Consider the following 21,231-nt stretch of genomic DNA (forward strand, 5'->3'; position numbering starts at 1 on the left):
TTTCCCCGTTTGCGACGACGGTCTTCTATCAGACTGCCGTTGTTCATATAAGCTGATTGCTAACTAGCTTCTGTATCAACACGTCTCAACTACTGTTCTACTTCCAAATACGCCCTATCAACGCACCTAACAGACTGATATGTCCGTCAAAGCAATACTATTTCTGTCGCACGACAACTTCCGTCAGCAACTATTGTATTGGATACGTGTCTTAGCACTGTTATAGAGACGACGTGCAACACTCCGAGTACATAGGTCTCTCTAGTCCCTTCCATTCTATCACCACATGAAAGCACCGCGTTTTAGAGATCCTGGAATCATTGTATTTCGCCTGCAATCTGCATCATGATCTACAGCCTTATTCTGCGGTGTTCACACACATCAGATTTAACTGTGAAATCGCCCTAGACTTACCTACATCATAACGATCTCTATGACATTCGGCATTTTTGATATTAACCGATGGGTGCTCTCTAAGCTCAATCTGCTACTTATATCTATAACAATATGTCTTTCCCTCTCCAGCTCATTATAACAATTATGTCGATTTCTATATGTAAATCTGTTGCTAGGCATTTATATTGTAAAGTAACACTCACGCTTTGTCTTTAGTCTCTGTCCCTATTATCTCTCCTCTACCTTTCTTGTTGTCCTGTTTCTCAACCTCTGTCAGGTACAGATCATGTCTTGACTGTCTACCATTGTCTGACCGCACCGTGTTCCTGATGTTAGTGTCTGTATGTACTACGCCCTTTAGCTGCATGTGTGGATGGTCTACCTCAGCTATCAGAGTGACCATTCTCACGTTGTCCAAGAGTCTCCGCCGAGACTAGCAACTTTTGACAAACTGTCCATCGGCACCTAGGATTGGTCCCCCTCGGGTCAACGTTTTGCATCACCCCACCTTTTCTGTACACAGGGTCCTCACCTTGCCCCACATATATAAGAATAAGTCCCCAATGATCCAGGAGAATTTCTTGAATCCCTCCCTATATCTGCAGTGGCCATAGCTCTTTCGATGGTTCCGTACGCGAGCATATTAGTCCTACCACTCGCTCAGCCATGTAAACAGCGTAACACTGGCATGCGGACAGTGGCAAAACAAGGCACTAGTAACTACTGAGATTGATAGTTCGCATTGGTTAACCTGATTTGCTCTTTCAGGTTTTGCATTTAAAAACTCCCTCAAACTACCTAATCCTCTGCTTTCAGACCGATGCCGCTTTTTTTTTCCTCATGTCTGGTTATACATATATGTAACCACGGACCATTTCAGCGCCTCGACTCTCCGGCTCTGAATTTAATGGTCTTAGCTTGGTATGCGTGGAAGCACACGTCCGAGATTGCACGTAGGCTCATAGCATACGGAGAATTGCAGAACCACCACATCTGGTCTCCCGACTGTTCGGTTACCTACTGATATCGCACTATACATCCGACCCTAGTACACTATCTCAGATAGTACCCCAGAGCTAATGCTTTGAGTATTGACATTTCACTCCAATGACTTTGTGTCTGGTCCCTCTACCTATTATGATAGAAAGACGGAAGCATGACACGGATACCAGTATCTTAGCATGTAGCTGTATGCAGATCTCACGTTCGTATAAAGGTGCACTATTTCCCACATCACGCTTGAAGTTGCAGAGTATGTCACACTCCTATCATCATCGTACTCAGAGCAGTAAAAAGGAGCCACGTACTGTTTCTTATTGGTGCGAGGTGTTTGGTACGACCATTGGGAGAAGTCACACTCGTTCCTGGGCCTCTGCCCCGTGTGCCATTCCTTAACGTTGGGACTACACCCAGAGCCTCTCATCCCGATAGGGTTATTGAGAATTATTGAAGTGACCACACTCGACTATTAATACGAATTCATCCTTGCAGGTTGACCTCCGCACTGCTCAACCTGAGTCATTCCGGGCAGACTGACGGATCAACTATGACCGAAACTAGCTGCGCCAGGATCCAATACGTAGTCGTCTGCTAATTGCAGCGCAATGGCGCTGCACTGTGCAGATCTGGCACCTGTCTGCTGCAAGTATATGAAGTTAGGATTGGCTTTTAATCCCCCCCCGGCTCTTTTATCCAGATGACACATGATCTGTCCCTTTTTTTTTACATTGGGAACAGTTAAGTCATGCCGATCATACAGTCATACAATGCCTAAGTGCCAGTGTCAGTTACTCCCGATGACAGGCATACGCAGAGGAATCTTGATACCAGTTAGTAGCACGTAGCAATACGAATACTGCTTAGCCGTAGAGGAAACACTCGAGCAGGTATCTTTGGACCCTGCAAGCAGCTGCCACTGATCGTCCTTCGGTGCACCTTTAACTGACCACCTGATACTATAAACAATATTAAGTGAGCACTGATAACGCTTTTGCAGCCGAGCCTCCGCAGCAACTGTAGCAACCTTGTGGCTCCACTGCTACCTTTACTAGAAGCCTACTGCACTGGGTTGTAACATTAACCCGCACCCCCGGGAGCCGAGCCTTACTTTACTTATAGCAACTGTACCTATTATCCAGGAGAAGCACAAAATGTTAGCACTCGAGGTCGCTGTGCATTCACCAAATCAAGCCTGCTTCCTTTCTAGTCTGCCCCTCTACCACCAATTCAGCGGCTTCTTACACCAGATTACCTCGGTTAATCCAACCATCCACTGGGGAGTGTGGAACGTTCACGGATTTCGGTAAGCCCTGACCTCGCCTCCCTGCTCTCCAACGGTCCGGTGGCCTCTGTGAAATACCAAGCCCGCGCCGATTTATATACTCACATGAAGTCGGAGATTCCCTCCCTCCACCCTGCATCTCCAACTCCCGTTTGTCCTGGGCCATCTGTGCCCCCCCGCACAATATCAAGATCTCCGCTTCCGCCCCGATTTATTTATAATCACCAACCCTGCACCTCCTAGACTCCCTGCTCACCAACGGCATGGGCCTCGGTAAAACAAAGCCGGCGATTTATATATCGCCCTGCCATGTATCCCCATCCTGCATCCTGCCGTCAGCTCCCCATCGGTCCATGGGCCTCGGTGACACCCCCCACATTCAAGCTCCGCGCTGATTTATAGCCTATATAGTCAACGATCCGGAACCCTCTCTCCCACCTGTCTCAATAACTGGTTGCTGGGCCTTTCTTCTTCCTGTGTCACTATTCAATAATCTACCTTGCATGCTCGTGATATTGCAGTCTGAGGGAGAGGTCTGTTGTACACTTTTGGTCAACTTTACTAATTGTTTTGCCCACCTATGCTTTGTTTTTGGCACAGGTATAACTAGCCTTTGATCCTAGTGTTGCCGTGATTTCCATATTCGACGCTTTGGCAGCGCTGTGATACTCATAAGCTTGCTAAAGGCTTGTGTAGAGCTTAAAGGGTTTCGGCAATGGCGCAATGGCTGCTTAAATAGAAATGTTGGCCTTCGGCAACAACAACGTATTATAACCGTAGAAGCTATTAGTGGCGATTTCACTTAGTGGTCAATGTTGGAGGGCACTTTCTTTTTGGTTATTGGTTCTTATCTATAGAAGCGCTTGGGAGATGTCTTTTTGTACATCTTTTTCCTTGGTGATTATTTTTTACTAGTCTGTATTGGTTTGCTACACGATGCTTGTTTGACTTTTGCAATTCATGTATTTTACGTAGCTAGTGGTTTGCTGCACACCTGGGCAGCACACAGCAACAAGCAGTTGAACCATTATTATAACCACTGTACTTAAACAAGGTAACGACCCTCACTCTGAGGCCAGACGCATGAGATTTTTGTACCAACAACGACAATCTGTGATTATGTTTCGTTGTACTATTAGTGTTGACCTGATTGTTTTATCACTTTGTCAGGCCATAACTTTCATTAAAGTCATAGCGTCTTGATGTGTGTTTAAGTTTTCCCTATTGTGGGACGACTGAGGAGCTCTTCCCTATGGCTGTCAATCAGCACACCACCATTCCATCGTTTAACATCACTGTTGTCATGGTGATTCATGACAGTACCCACCCCCCTCACCCACACATTTTTTTTCAGTCCACGAAGTACCACTTCCCCCACCACCACTGTGTTCACTCATGTAACTAGTGACGATGCGCGATTGCACCCATAGATTGTTATTAGTCGAGCCCGCGATTGTAGTCCTTCCAAGAATCCTAGAAAATTCCACACAGAGAGACATCATGAGTGCCCCCGTTTGAGGTCAAACCGCCAGAACGGGGCAAATCCCATCTTCCAGTCAGTTAGGTCCATAGCTCTATGGAGTTCATCTCTCCAAATCAACTGTACTTTTTAAGTTTAGTACGGGTTCTGCTTTATCTTTTATGCTATAGGGCCTACTGAGCACCATGGAGCATCATTGCGCTAATCACCATAACTCTTACACCCTATGAATCATTATCATTACGGCCACTAGTTAATTTACGACCTCAAATTTTGTGGCTACTTTTATTTTAGTTTACAGCTTCGGTTGCTCAACTGCGTGGTGATTAGGTATACGTTGTTAAAATCTTCACAGGCTCTCTGCCCAAGAATCCTACTCGCATTCCAGATGTACACGCGGACCTGTTGGCCATCAGTTATCTTGTGGATGGAAAGATACAGTCCATCTGGACGTATGTAATTCTAGGTATTTTCTGAATCATTTGAAATTTGTGCACCCGAACGAGTGTCTTCACCATGCCTCCGTTCTGTGACGTTCTATTGGAAGGTCCTCACATTTAATATGTTTACATATTAATCCATCAAAAGATAGTCATGTTTGAGAGTTATTGAAATATATATTCTTAAAAAAAAAAGCTTGATAGATGTATAGATCTGTTGGATTACCATTTTAAAATGTGGTGAAAAAAATACCAGGATCTCATTAGACAGAATGTAGAAACAGTACAGCACGAGAACAGCATGATCTTGGCCATTTATCTTTGACGAACAGAAGCACGAGACCAGTCTCTTATATGTCCCTAGTAACTCCATATCCAGGGCCATTTTTTCGGCACTATCCATAAGCTATCTAAAAGTATCTTAATTGAATTTATTCTCTATCGTTATCTGGCCCTAACTACAACTCTCTAACAGTTCGCTTCTAGGTACCTTACATTCCTCTGTTGGTAACAACACCTTGCCCATTTTTAAAACTTGGTGTGACCCTCTACCACTTTGCTTACCATACGCTATGGGCCCAGTCAATGAGTTTTAAGTTTGATGTTGTCCCTATCTGGGGAAAACACTTAGCTTTTTGCGATTGGATCTACTATGCCTTCCTCCATGGAATTTTCCGTACCATTATTACACAGAGTCCATCCCCTCCACCTCCTCGGCATCTTACCCAGAGAAACACATCAAGGTCAAGCTTCGTGATCCTAACCACCCCTCGTTTGTAGCTAATAGTTCCTACTAATCCTCGGAATTCACTTTCTGGCTTTTTAATCATCACAGCCACTGGTATCACTTTACTTAATAGCCTGCCTACATTTTTACCCCTATGTAATGGCCTTCTGTTCCTTTTTTCGTGACCGTCCTCCGGGAACTGCATAGCAAATGCCTAAACATGTGGCGAAACAGAGACGTATCCCTACTTACATTTCCCAATATTGCAATCCCTTCGATTTCCCTCGACGCTACCACCCTGAGGTCCTTGACCCTTTAATGAACCATTCGCCGTTTGCCCACTATGCATTGTTTACTACTCTTTTTACATTGTGTTTCGAGGGAGGGAGGCATTGTCCTACTGGCACTTGGAACCCCAACGTCCCTCTTTAGATTTCCACTGCCATTAACTTGGACATTTTCTCGGGTACACATTTAACCTAACAAAGTGCAACCATCTCACACTTTGACCTCCGCGATTCACACTTCCAACGGTAAACATTTTTCCGGCTCATCTTCTTCTGCTGCCTAGTCTGGATTTCTATCTCCTTTTGCCCCTTGATTATTATTCTACTCATCAAGTCTGAACGAGCTTTACATCTTGTCCACTTCACCACCTCTCATTGGTAGGTCCTCTACATTCCCTGGACCTACTCTACCGATCATTGACCGCTGTGGGAGCATGTTTACCACCGAGCCACTCTGATGCACTTCACAACAGGGCCAGGCTCACCCATTACCAGTCTTTGGGTGGCAAATGATGTTGATGTGATAATAACGGTTGGCCAAGCCAGCAATGTGACCACTATCCGACAAATATAAATAAATTAATGAAAAGTCTTTTCTTCGTGTCACCTTTGCGATCTTTTCCATTTCTCTGTTATCAATTGAAGTGATATCGCACACACCCCATCCCAGCAGCTACCCCCAGATCGAGTTTTCCCCCCCCCCAAATACAGCTGATGATCCAACACGTCTCCCCCACCCCCAGCGGCTCCCACTATCTTTTCAAAGCATATTTTAACCCAGAAGCGCCCCCCCGTTAGACCGAGGGTCCAACCAGGTTCGGTAAATACCTTCTCTATCAACTGCACCCACTTTATAGCAATCGTTTAACTTACCCCCAACCATGCCCAGTGCTGTCAAAAGTAACCCCCCACCCTATAACCACTTAGCCACCCATTACAATATTTGCAATTTATGGTGATTAGCTCCGTGTATAATCATTTATTATGAAAATTGTTAAATAAAATATGGTCCAAATTTTTGTTTATAACCATAATTATACCCTAATTACAGCACGTTTCCCCGTATTGGGATTTGTGTGGATTTTTTTTGAGTTAATCAAAAGTGGCCTTATTCGAGCCCTTCTCCCCAGTGGGTCCGTGCTCGACCATTCCACATAATCTCCCCTTTAGTCCCAACATATTACCTGCGCCCGCCCCCAGCACCCATACCAACCCTCCCCTCCCCCACCCCCCTCTCTCCGTTGCCCTTTACCCCCCCCAATCCATATACACTATCCAATTCCTATTTTTACAATGACTACCCAATCAACGAACCCCCATGCCTACCACCATCCTTCACTCGCGAAGCTCCATTCCCCTTTCTTCCTCTACCCCACATTTTCCCCCTGCCCTATCCCCCCACCCCCACTCTCGGACGTAACCAGAAGTCATCCCCCCTACTCCCCGCCCCCTTTTTAACCCACTAACAGGCTCCCACGTTCACCTTATATTATTAATTGCGCTCACCTGCCTCCTCCTCTGTCCTCGACAATTATTCCATACTATCAGCTGGGCGATGAACCGACCCCACCCCCTAAGCTTTCTCACATACCCGCTCTCCCACCCCCGCCCCTGCGTCCCCTGCCTCTCTCATCAACACGTTTCACACACAACACCCTCCCCTATTCAACGTCCCCCTTACTACCTTATCCCCCCAGTCATGCCTTTCAAAGCCAAGTATCAAGCACAATATAATAAAATCGCACCTACGCTTGCTCCCCCGCAGACGCCACGTTTATGTCCACGAACCCTTGTTGATATAGCCCCCCCCTTTCACATATCCTCCAATAGGCTATATCAACAAATCCATTGAGAATATGCGACCCACTTTACCGTCTATATCCTATGTACCATATCCCTAACTCACCCTGAACCGACGCGACAGTACCTAGTTGGGACCTCCGTATTCCCGCAGCACCTGAAAATTTCACTGGTTCCACCCCCTATTTTGACTGTCGTTTTCTACCACCGAGTGTGAAACTTTGGCACCCCCTCTTAATACAATTCGGGCCATTTTACCTCCCCATTAGCGTGATTGTCGCCGCCCGCCGACAATATCCAGTAGTACTTTCCCGTTGGAAGCCGCGACGGTGGTCAGGTCATCCAACCCTCCCCCCCTTTTGCCACCAACCGTCACTTCCGTTCCATGCGTACCCTACTCCGCAACACCATTCCAGCCTCACCACACAACCGTGGCCCCTGTAACTCCCAGGACATTTTACCCCCCCCCACCACAGTCTCCCAACCCCCCTTACCCCACCCACCTTTCCTCAAGTCTCATACCACGTCAGCCCGCAATCCCCGCTGACCCAGTTGAAGCGCACGCTTTGAACAACAAAGCAGTGGTCCGACACCCCCTTGGGCAACGACGGCAGCCCCGTTTCTCGCTCGCGCTGATTAGCCCTAACTCACCCACCTGTCCAGTTCGCTCCACGTCCAGCAATACTCTTCTGTAACACACGCCCTTGTGCACTTCCCTTCGTAACCTTCCTGCCCCACACCCATAGACCTGCCATAACCCTCCAGGCTGGCATTCAGAGCACATCCTCTTCTCGCAACACCCTCTTCCCTACCCGTACCACCAGCCGTAACCCCCTCACACTCCCCCTCATCCCCCGCGTTATGACCAAATTTTAACCCCCCCCCCCCTCCTTCCCCCCCCCCCCCACCCCGAACCCACCCCCATCTTTCCCACTTACCACCCCTCTTCCCTGACACATTTGGGCCACAACGCTCTTTGATTTACACCAACGTCTGTGCCTAATTATAACCCACAACACCTTCCCTGGAATCCGCAACTGTTAACTTCCTAGCCTCAGCCAGCACATCTATTACGTACACTCCTTCCCTCTCCAACCCTTCCTTTGACTTCCCTATAGATAACATAGGCAACACTACAAAGGCCCCTTGATTTTGCCGAGCCGACCGCGGTTCACCCTTCGGCACCTCCTTCGACGCTACCCCCCAGTCCTTAACCCCGCCACCTCTCATTGTGTACTACATGGCTATCAAAGTACACCCAGTGCCATCCCGCCTTCTCCCCACTTCCTTGGCACATCCCACCACAGACCCCCTAGATTCGCCGATCTAATTATCATCCTCCCGAAAATCACCACCGTTACTTTGGCATCCACCCTTTTCGGCCTTCTGGCATGGGCACCATCATCTCCATTGTACACCCCCACCCCACCCCCCCCTCTCACCCCACCCCCCCCACCCCACTTAACCCCCCCCTCCTCTGGCGCCCGGACAAACCCGTTTTTTCATCCAACCCCTGGGTTGGGTCTTCACAGTCCACCTAAATGACTCCCAAGTTTTGTATTCTAATCCGACTGGTCCACATGGTTTCTTGACGCGCCTATCCCCTACATTGGGAACCATTTTTACCGCCCCGCATCTAGTCTGCCCCCTCCATTCCCCCTTTTTGTCGCAAATTTGTGAATTTTATTTTTTACAATGCAACCACATTTCGCACATCCAACTTCCCACCCCAGTGTACTATGGCCTGTTCCCCATCTGTTCCAGCTGGTCGCCCAGCCCCCCCCCCCCTCCCCCACCCTTTGGTGCACCCATCCCGCCGTACCATTGTCAATCTTTCCATACCCACTTATCTTTCCGCCCTCACCCCCCCCCCCCTGTTTATAACCCTGGATTAATGTGGGCACAACCATGGCCCCTTGTTTACCAAAGACCCATATACCCCCTTAATGCCCGACCCCAACCCTTTGAAAGACACACAGTTCAATCCCTCCCGTTCTAAGTGTACCTTATTATAATACCCTTCTACCAGTCTAATCTACCCCCCCCCAACCCCCCCCCCCCACCCTTTCCAACAAATTTTTCACCTTCCCTCGCCCACCTCCCCAGCTACATCCTGTCCCTTTGACACCCCGCGACCCTACCCACATTTCGACCACCCATCTGTTGACACTACTTATTTATACCGAGTAGATACAATCTTGATCCATGCAGAGCTAGCTAACCATAAGCATACCCCTGCATCTGGATTCAAATTGTTAAACACCTAAATGTACACATTGTCTTGAACTTTTCTGCGAAACCTAATATCAGAACAAATGCGGGAAACACTCCCAGTCAGAATCGCGATCACACACATGACCCTTCTCCCACACCCCCAGAAGCCCTCTGCAAGGAATTTTTTCATCTTTCCCTTATGTTCTGTAAATGCCCCCGGTTACGGCATCCCCAGATCCCAGACCTACACCTCCCACAGTTTTCCCCTTTTCCACTTCACGCGCCGTGTTCCGACCTGCTCTATGTGCAGAGATCCCTCCCCCTTGCCCCGTGTTTGTCCCAGCCCCCCCCCCCACACCTATTTGACCCCATCCACATGTATATTGTTCCGAGTCCTGCCGTTGGCATACCCCATACGACAACTTGCGTGCCTGCCCCCATCCCCCCCCGCCCCTCGTCTTTAACCGGGAGGCCCAACCCCCTCCCCCCCCCCCCTTGGACTTACGCTCCCCCCTACCTTCAACTCCCTGCCCCCTAGGCCTCCCTCCCCCCCCCGCATCACCCCCACCCCCCCCCCCACCCCACCTTGGTTGCCACCTGCCCTGGTCCATATTCGGAACCCTATCCCAATTTTGCTTCTGCGATTTTTTTCCACGTTTTTGTTCATCACTTTTAACAGGGTCTACTACGAATCAAGAATCTGCAAAGTAGCAATTTTTTATCGCCAAGGTGGTCATAGTTAATTGTCATAGGAGCAAATTTTAGTCCATCAGCAGCCCATCGAGTGCCGCCCACCATTCGCTGCAGTGATACAACATGAAAAAAAACCAAGACACACGATTAACACAAACATCCATCACAGTGAATCTCCTCCTCACTGTGATGGAAGGCAAAGTCATTGTCTCTCCCCTGTTTTCCATTCTTCTCCTGCTCCTATGACATTAACTTATGACCAACTTGGCGTTAAAGCCCCCGGCGGGCGATGGCAAGTCTCGCGACCGTTAAGGCCGTGCCGGGCGATGTAAGGCCCAGCTTCGGGTATTGATATTGGAGCCCCCGACGGGCGATGGCAAGTCCCGCGGCCGTTAAAGCCGTGCCGGGCGATGTAAGGTCCTGCTCCGGGTCGTTTTCAACCCCGCAATTCGGGTGGGAGAAGTTGCCGTTGCGGGAGCTCCGTAAAGCGGTCTCCCACCAGGGACCCGTGAGCTCCCGATGTCACCGTCCACCGGGCCTGCGTCTGGAGCCTCCGAAGCTCCGAAGTTGGGTCGCAGCCGCGTGCCACCACAGCTCTCCACGCTCCGTAGCCGGCTAGCTCCACGATGGTGAGTCCGCAGGCTCCGCGTCCGGAGCCCCAGGTCGTTCCGGTTGGAGGCCGCTCCAGGGTGCTAAGCCCCAACGACGAAGGAGACCCGACAGGGAAAAGGTCGGGTCCCCCCGTACAGGGAAGAGATTTAAAAGTTCCCCCCCCCCCGCCCCCCACATATACACATCTAAAAACAATATATAAACTACAACCAAACTATACACTCAACAGGACAAAAAATGTTTAAAAAGCCAGATGGACTGCAGAGGCTGCCGCCGCCAGGCGCCGCTGCCGCCAGGCGCCGCCATCGTTAATCTACCTTCTATTGGTCGCCATATTACATTGCATAAGTTTGTGTTTTACGTTCCCAGAATATTAGGCGCAGCGTTGTTCTACTTTTTTTCAGAATTGTACAATAAACCCCACCACCAACATTACTAAAAGAGTGGAGAATTTGGGTCAAAAGTTTCAGGAGAAATTTGCTCGGGCTGTGGGAGAAGGATGGGCTGAGATTGGATCACAGGTATAAATATATTCTTTTCTTGATTTCATTGTTTCGTTATTTATATTGATTGTACTTCAAATTGATTAATTAATCTCATTCTGTTTCCTTCAGAGATATAATCTTGGTGTACGGTTGTACTATAGAGTTATGGAATCCATGTTGAAATCGGTAAGTTGTTTTATTACAGCGTCGGCAGGAGTTTTTAATGGTAGAAGTGTAAAGAAGTTTTGCTATTTTAAATATTTAAAGTTCAGTTATAGGCAGTTGTTTTATTTCAATTTGACTGCCTCATGTTTGGAAAATATATTCATGAAATTGTGTTACATAACTTCAAAATTTGTGAGCAATGGAACATTTGCGTGTTTTCCAAAAGATGAAGTCGTTTTTATGTAGTTAAGAATCACATAAAGCAAATTATGTTTAATCCTACTGCAGTTGTGTCTTCATTGAAGAACTAATAAAGAATTGATAAAGATCAAGGCAGCAAAACTAAATGAATTAGCTACAAGTAGAATAACCCCTTTTTTGTTGATTATACCTTGTGTAGATACAATTTAACAACTAATATATTTACAGATCCTTTAACAATAATCTCATATTAAGAAAGTAATCCAAATGTTGGAACTAACAATCTAGAGACATTATCAAATTCAACAGTAGCCCCAAATTTAAAAAGTCTATCATGAATAGTGTGACAGGGAGACTGTTTTATATCTTGGTTTGGAGAGTTATTGATTTGCACAGGAATATTTCCACCCATTAGGCCAATCTGTACATTTCCAATGGCATTCTGCATGCATTTTCTGAGGAAATGCAAATGGAACTGAACACTTTTCGATTGTGAGGAAATGCCACCTTATCCATGTTCTCCAGAGATGCTGCCTGGGAGTTACTCCAGCATTTTGTGTCCTTTTGTGTATTAACCATCATCTGAAGTTCTTTATTTCAACTACATACAATCCTAAAACATTACTTGATTATAACAATCGGCAATAACGCATACCACTTTCCCAACCCCTTATGGTCCGTTATAACATGGGTTTACTGTACCAACATTTTGTGAAGTATGTTTCCTGCCAGTGGAGTGTGTTAAACCTGATATTACTAATGTTCTTTGATTCCAAACTAGGTCAATGGTGCTGTAATGTTATGGCAATCATTTCTACCTTATCTTTAGCTCCTAGCTCTTTTGTCCTGGTTTCAGGTAAAGCACTGGAAGTTTGGAGATCTGTACTAGATGAAATTAAAATTTGAATATTAGTGAGCATTAGTAACTGCTACTTAACAACATCCATCACACAGCTAATTGAGGATAAACTGTTGGGTAGTAATCAGCCATTCTGGAAGAGAAAATACTGTCTGACATGTTCAGTGTTTTTATTTTAAACTTTCAGTATCTGTAGTTTTTGATTTCCATTTACCAGTAATTAATTAGCTGGATTAGATTTGATCCTTTTTGGTGGACAGGGATGCATGTCATAAATGTCCATGTTTTGAAGTTGATGAGTGTGTTATTTTTGCATTTGGATAACTTGACTAGAGATTCAGCTTGTTCTTGTGCAAGTGTTCAGCGCCATAGCTAGGGTGTGATCTGACACCATAGTCTTTCCTATAACCAGTACCCTCAGCTTTTTTTCTGTATCACATGAAAATCAGATCTGTATTGGCTTTGTCTTTGCCAATAAGCCAAGATGGATCATTCCCCTGGTGCTTGGCTGAAACATTTTTAGATTATTTTATTCAGGGTGTTTTAATTGTTCACAACTAATCAAACCTGGATATGTCAGGTCAGCAGTGCTTTAGGATAATTAATTGGTTATGGGGTTGCTTAGCTCTGTCTGTTACTTGCTGTATTGCCTTTTTAACAGGTATGTGTTGCAGTTCACCACATTCATTTCACACTTTATTTTTAAGTATACTTGGTTCAATTTGTTACTGAGGTCAAGCTGGTCTCCTGACTTGATAATGGTAAAGTGAAAGACTTAGAAAGTTATCAATTAAAGTAAATTAAAATCCTGTTACTTTTGCCTGCAACCCCAAGGTGATTCATGCATTTTCAGTTGTCAATGGCAAGGATCTGTACTGAATGTTTTATTTAACACACATGGGTGTCACTAAGAACTGTGATATGTTTACTCATAATATGTGTCAATATACCCAGCACAAATCGATTGGTGAGGACACAGTCAAGAGGTTGTTACCTTTCAATCTGGTTCTCTCTTAATCTGCAGCAATTTTAATAAATTTTAACAACTCCCCTACTTTACTCAATCTTTGGTCCAAAAACTCTTACCTCATTACAGTTATAGTAATTGCTTTACTGACATTTCTGAACTGCTGTGTTCCCAGATGTGTTGTGTTTATTCTCTGTTTGGTACTTGCAGGAAGAAAAGCGTCTTTCTGTCCAAAATTTTAGGTAAACTTACAGATTAAAAAAAAAAATTCTTAATACCATTCTGTTTTTTAAAATAAATATAATTTTAAATATCATCTGTACTGTCTTTTTAGCAAGTTGTTGAATGATGCTACTTTTCATGGATCCCTTCTAACCTGTGCCGTGGAAGTTGTTATGACCACATATGGTATGACCTGTAAGTATATGAATGAGTTTTCTATTATAAATATTTTGTAGTATGAGCCTTTCAGTTCTATCTTAATATACTTTCATTTCCTCTTCTTGAGTGTCCATCAGCTAATAGATTGATTGGAAAAAATACGCAAAGTCTTTGGGTCAAGCAGCATCCCTGGAGAACATGGATAGGTGACGTTTCAGGTCGGGTCCCTTCTTCAAACATCAGTCTGAAGAAGAGTCCAGACCTGAAATGTCACCTATCAATGTTCTCCAGAGATGCTGCCTGACCCGCTGAGTCACTCCAGCACTTTACATCTTTTTTTGGAAACCAGTATCTGCAGTTTCTTGATTCTACAATAGGTTGACTTGTATTCTCTGGGAATCATGGGTTTTTACTTCCCTGTCTTTCCATTTTGGTCCCTTGTCTGGCAGTTAAAGCTGTCAAATTTCTTGCATTAGAGATGAGGCAGTGTAATTGTAATATTGCTAGCAGTAATGCTAACACGTGGAATTATAATGAATCCTATATTATTCAATAATTGCAGCAGGATTATTTCAAAAATAAATGGAATATCGAAAATATGGTCTAATTAATCTCTTGGTAGTTTCATTCGGTTACATCAGTTCTGTGGTTGAAAAATTAAGAAATTGCTCAATCTGACTATCAGAGCATTTAATGGTACAGATTGAAAGCTGATTTTCCGACCCCCTAAATGTAAACTGAATAAATTGAGCTGCCGACCCATCCCTGGCTCCCACTGTCTTTGCAGCTGTTTAGAACCCAGGCTTCCGATCTCACTCCCAACTGGCAAGGTGCATCAGAGAGTTCTTTTTAATCTACTGCACAGTCCGGTGACACAGCTGTTGTTGCGTTGTAGCCCCTTGCGACAGCGCTTTCTTCGGGCTGCCACCACCGACAAACGCGCTTGGTCACTATGTGGCTCCCACCTCTCCCACCAGCTGCTGCTTCTACCTGTCAGCCTTTCTTTGTTCGCTTTCCGCTAGACCACCTCCCCCTCCCGTCGCTTTGTCTAGTTGGCCAATCGTTGTACAACCTGTATTGACTTTTGTAGTTACCATGTAGATACTGTTCAACTTTCAAACGTCAGGGATTAAGCAGAATTATTGCACCATGGGGTGAACCAAACCAAAACTTTTGACATTAAATAACTTGTTTTTTCCTATAAAACACTAATTTAAATAAATTCCTTGCAAACAATCTTAGCTACTGGAATGTTTTAAAGTTTGATCATCCAGAAGTGAGCACTCTTCTGTGGCTAAACATTTTTTTGCATTCTGATCAGTTGTGTAGTTCAAGTGTGGGGCTCATGAGTTTTATGGACTAACATGTTACACATGGCCATGATACCAAAGTTCACTCTTTAATCTTTGGTGTGGTAGAATAATAAGCAATCAACAAATTATAAAAGCAGTTCCTGGAAAAACACAGGCTGACAGATTTAACTGGTCAATGTGCAGGAAGGAACTGCACGAATGTGTAGGAAGGAACATGTGTAGGAAGGAACTGCGGATGCTGGTTTAAATCGAAGGTAGACACAAAAAGCTGGAGTAACTCAGCGGGACAGGCAGCATTTCTGGAGGGAAGGAATGGATTGACGTTTCAGGTCGAGACCCTCCTGAAGAAGGGTCTCAACCCAAAACGTCATCCTTCTCTCTAGAGATGCTGCTGTTCGGGGCCCGTGATTCGCTCCGACCCTCCGTCACGCCACGCTTAGTATCTTTCCCACGCATTACAGCCATCGCCGACACAAAACGTCACGTTCCTTTTCTCCAGAGATGCTGCCTGACCCGCTGAGTTACTCCAGTTTTTTGTGTCTATCTTCGGTATCAACCAGTATCTGCGTGCCAAGCCGGGCAAAATGACTCGGTGTTTAGGTTGCCCGGCGGCACTTTGGGTGGTCAGTGGCACCCGGACAACCGCTAATTTTGAGCCCTGCTTCAAGCCTGCACCACATTAGTTTTATGTTCCCTGCAGCTATGCAATCTTCTGGATAGGTTAAGAACAAACAAGGAAACAAAAGGTAATTTGCAAAAATTCAGTAGATTTATTAATATTGGTTTATTATTCTGTGTGCTGAGAGGTGCAGGACCGGTCTGGCTTCCCAAGCATCGAAGCAATGATCATAAAGGCCCAGCTTCGATGGACAGACCATGTGATCTGGATGGCATCCCACATGCCTCGTCAACTCCTGTACGGAATTCTGTCACAGGGTAAAAGGAACCCAGGGCGCCCAAAGAAACGGTTCAAAGACTGTATCACGGACCACCTCCAGCACGCAGGCCTAGCCACAAATAAACTAGAAACCCATGCCAGTGACACAACTGGCTGGCGTACAACAATTAGGAAGGTAGTCAGCAGTTTCGAAGATAATCGCCAAAGCCGACTCGTTAGTGTCAGAGACAGGAGGAAGGCTGCAACCCTAAATCTTCTCACACGGCCTTCATGTGTCCCCACTGCGCATCGGACTCATCAGCCACACTTGATCCACAAGACATGAGACTGCACAACCATGATGTCGTCGTCTACCACGGGCCCTCCATAATGTAGGGCACTGTAGCTCTTTTGTTTCACTGACATTGATAGAGAGGTTGTTGTCTTGACACCATGTAACTATCTAAATATGAGGGAGCACGGTAAATAATTGTGTTCTAGAATGTAGTCCCTAAACAAAATGTAGAAGGAGGTTCAGGTTTAACTTTTAAAAAGGAACTAGAATAATACATTTAGGTGGGTGAAACAAGGGGAATGGGGCTTGGTGGTAGGTCTGTCGAAGAACCAACTGGCACAGTGGGTCAAATGATTTCCTTACATAATTCCATGAATTTGTTTGCGACATTTCAGAATAGGATTTGAAATCTGCAATTTTCCAACTCTGAAGCATATGTTGACAATGTGTTTTGTAAAGTTCCCTGGAGTAGAAACTTCGGAATTTCCACAAAACTGTGCTTTAATGCTGGATTCCAGCAGTGGAGTATAGTAATCGAGTCACTGGTTAAGTGCTATCAGCATGTTTGAGAGTTATCCATTTCGGCACACACGTGGAAATCCCAAACATGCTGACATTTATATAGAAATATCTGAAATATATGCTCTTCTATGCGCACCATTTAGATTTCTTCATGTTGACTTGTTTGAACCTTCAAAATGCTAGCTTTGCAAAAATCTACCAAAGTCCGTACAGCCTTCTCCCCATAACCTGTTAGAGGTTATGGGGAGAAGGCAGGAGAATGGGGTTTGGAGGGAGAGATAGATCAGCCATGATTGAATGGCGGAGTAGACTTGATGTGCCGAATGGTCTAAATCTTTTCCTATCACATGATCTTGTGAAGTGTTTACCTGTCTGTTTAACGTGGTTTGTCCACTCCCTCATGTTCCTGGAAAAATATTGATGTGATGTTTCAAAATGGGATAGACGTCTGTTTTGACCTATCCCAGGTTAGTAATGGAGCTTCCTATCCCTACTTCATGAATAACATGGGAATATTTATGTTGCTGAATTTCAATAATTGAGTAATTTGGTACTTTGCCTTATTCTTTGAATGCTGTTCAATGCTAGTTTATGGTCCCATCCCCCTGACATTCCAAGCAGAAATATCCGAAGCTCTAGAGAGATGAGTGGCCCTTAATCCTTAGTGCGGATGGTAAGTTATTTATTTAAAGGGATGTTAAAACGTTTAAAAAGATAACGTAAAACATCAAATGTAAATAAGGTAGCTTGCACATTTATCAAATTATTGGATGTACAACATTTTACATTTTCTTTATAGGGAATGTTTCATTGAAGAGCAGCATTCAAACAGAAACTGACCTTTCCTTTCCCTGGATCCTTCGCGTATTCAACATAAAGGCTTATGAGTTTTATAAAGTTATCGAGAGCTTCATTAAAGCAGAACCAAATCTAACCCGAGAGATGATTAAGCACGTGGAAAGATGTGAACACAGGATCATGGAGTCTATTGCTTGGCAGTCGGTGAGTTTTTTTCCCTATTTGCAGATGACGATGTTTGTTAATGAGCTTAAATGGAGAGGTTACTTGGATTTTTCTAGATTATAATTATTGAAAATTGTGAACACAGCTTGCAGTTTTGTAGATTTAAACTTGCAGCTATCCACAAAGTGAAATCTACAATCATTGTTTTTTTGTGAGATTAACAATTCTCAAGAATATGTTTTAAAAGTAAAATTTACAAACCTATCTTTGTTTATCTTTTACTTGGATATATTCAGTATGGTAAAAATAATCGGAAAGTTTTTTTAATTTTTGCTTGCTACCTGACATGCAGAAGTTCAATGCCTTATTTGAGTCTCCAGTACACCGGTTTTGAGATATCCATAGAGTTTTATTTGTTTGCCTTACACTCTCTTCATACATTCTTGGTTGCAAAGATTGGCAGCACGTTTTTAATGCACAAATGTGTGAATACTTGGTATCTCTTGGTAACAGTCAGGCTGGCAGAATCATACATTATAAAAATGGTACAAGTACAATGATCCCAAATTTTGAGGGTGTGTTGCTGTTAGTAAATGTGAAGTTATGCAACTGAATTCACGATGAGCTCACTAACAAAATTGTTGATTTTGAAAGTGTTGTTTGTGGTTGGTTCATCCTATAATTGGTAGGAGACATAATTGATTACTAATGCAAAAAAAAGATCTGCCTTGAAAAATAATTTTTAGTGGTTAAAATAGCCAACTGTTGAGCCTTCCTGAGATGTTGTGGGCCTAACTCAACGAAAAACCAATGAAAGGAGGTGCCCACTTGATAACCCCAATGATATACATCTGCACAATCATTTGTTTTAATGTGCTTTTTAACATGTAGGTAGCTGATTATTGCATATGGAGTTAGTTATTGTCCTCAGCATAAGTCTGTATAAGCAATTTAGATACTGCTTTGGCTTTGGGCTTGGTTTTCTTGGTTGAGTGCATATCCTGGTGTCTTAGCACAAGTACTTGTGTTTTAATAGTAATGATTGCAGCAATCTTTTACTCCACAATTGTGATTAATTACTTATTTTTTGTTGCCACTGCCATTGTTTTTATGTGTCCTGAAGCACAATCGGTCAAATTATTTTTTGCCAGTTTTCTGTGTTGTTTTAACCTACAGTGCCACTAATTCTAATGTTATCACCACTGTAATGGCATTTTACGATGAGCCATGACGAGAAAAGATAGTTGCTGGAATAAAATAGATCAAAGTCCATCCAGTTTATCGTTATCACTTTGATTATTGCATGCTTTATTGCCTGAGTATTTATTGCCGGAAAATACGGATTTAAAAAAAATCGGCCCGACTTCCTGTTTCATCTTGCTGCTTAAAAAATGCAAGGATATTAAAAAATCATACTGTACCTCTAAAAATTATAGCAGAATAAATCTATTAGCATTTAAAATTTCAAGATCTGGATGATTATTTTTGTGAGCTTTGATCTGCCTGTCTCGCTACAGGTTTAAACAACGCTATCAGTTTAGCGCATGGGAATTTAAATGAACAGCGTTATAGGTTCTAATTATAGCGCTACCAGCTGGAGCGTTATTGCCTTTATACATAGCAATATGGGCTTTACACATAGCGTTATGGCCACAGCGCTATGGGCCACAGTCTGTTCGGGAAGGAGAGAGGGAGAAGGAGAGAGGCAGGGAGGAAATAAGAGAGGGAGAGAGAAAAAAAAGAAAGGAAGAGTGAGGAAAAGGGGGAGGGGGGGAGGGAACGAGAGGGAGAGCGAGGGAGGGAGAGGGAGGCTTCCAAAATGGCTTCTACATCATCATCTGTTGCTAAAAGCAGGATGCAGCCGTTCAAACAGAAGTATACCAAGAGATGGCAATGAATGCACTGACAAGCAAGGTACATAAAAGACATGTCAATTGTTATGCATTCTTGTACTCTTTCATTGGTATGACCGCACATAAAAAGCATTTTTTTTCAGCAAAATGACACTGTGTAAAAATACTGATTTCCTCAGAAAATACTGATTTTCAGGTACTAGAATACTGAAATGCTCAGACAAAACTTGGCAGCTCTGTCTATATCAAAAGCCTTATGTCAGGACACAGCTGTAGAGTTGCTGCCTTACAGCGCTTGCAGCACCGGAGACCCGGGTTCGATCCCGACTATGGGTGCTGTCGGTATGGAGTTTGTACATTCTCTCCGTGACCTGCGTGGGTTTTCTCCGAGATCTTCAGTTTCCTCCCACACTCCAAAGACATACAGTTTTGTAGGTAAAATTGGCTTGGTAAAGATGTAAAAATTATCCCTAGTGTGTGTTGGATAGTGTTAATATGCAGGGATCGCTGGTCGGCGCGAACCCAGTGGGCCGAAAGGCCTGTTCCGTGCTATATCTCTAAACTAAACTAAAGGTTTGGATGTAATTGTATTAGTTCAATGCAGTTTAGTTCAGCTTAGTTTATTGTCACGTGTACCGAGTGAAAAGCTGTTTGTTGCTTGCTAACCAGTCAGCAGAAAGACAATACGTTATCAGTAATTTTGCAGATGATACTAAAATAAGTTGGTATGTTGGACAGTAAAGATGGTTATTAAGAGTTACAGAAGGATCTTGATTAGCTGGGGAAATGGGCCAAGGAATGGAGTTTAGTTTGGATAAGTGTTGCGTTTTGGGAAGCTAATCCAGGGCAGATCCTTCATGTAGGGACTTGAGCGTGATAAAAGGAAAGGAATGTACGGAGTATAAGTACATATTTCTCTAAACGTGGCATTTCGGATTGACAGGGTGATGAAGAAGACTTTTGGCATGCTTGACTCCATCAGTCAGAAAATTGAGTGGAAGTTGAGATGCTATAATACAAGATATGGATGACGCTGCACTTTGAATATTATGTTCAGTTTTGGGTCACCCTGCTCTAGGAAAAATGCCATTCAGCTGGAAAGAGTGTAGAGAAGATTTGAGAATTGTTGCCACGATTTGAGGACCTGAACTTGGGAGAGGTTTGGCAGGCTAGAACTTAATACATTGGAGAAGAGGAAACTGAGGAGTGAATAAAATCTATGCGGCATGGATAGGGTCAATATGTTTTATTGTCATATGTCCCAGATATACCAATGAAATTCTTACTTGCTACAGCACAACAGAATATGTAAACATAGTACACAGTAAACAATATGATAAACGAGAGAAAAAAAGTTCAGTGTACACACACACACACAAACACACACACACACACACACACACACACACACACACACACA

The 21,231-nt window shown here is 44.2% G+C and overlaps 1 protein-coding gene across 1 annotated transcript in view; it reads left to right on the forward strand.

Moving 5' to 3' along the window:
- Window positions 1-21,231, forward strand: part of rb1 (retinoblastoma 1) — a 182,457-nt gene that overhangs the window by 67,212 nt on the left and 94,014 nt on the right. Inside the window, 6 exon segments of the mRNA XM_055644844.1 lie at window positions 5,073-5,104; window positions 11,300-11,451; window positions 11,545-11,601; window positions 13,818-13,849; window positions 13,942-14,024; window positions 17,795-17,997. Coding sequence (XP_055500819.1) covers window positions 5,073-5,104; window positions 11,300-11,451; window positions 11,545-11,601; window positions 13,818-13,849; window positions 13,942-14,024; window positions 17,795-17,997 — 559 coding nt within the window.

The sequence above is a fragment of the Leucoraja erinacea genome, chromosome 13, assembly GCF_028641065.1.
Source record: "Leucoraja erinacea ecotype New England chromosome 13, Leri_hhj_1, whole genome shotgun sequence".
Taxonomy (NCBI): Eukaryota; Metazoa; Chordata; class Chondrichthyes; order Rajiformes; family Rajidae; genus Leucoraja; species Leucoraja erinaceus.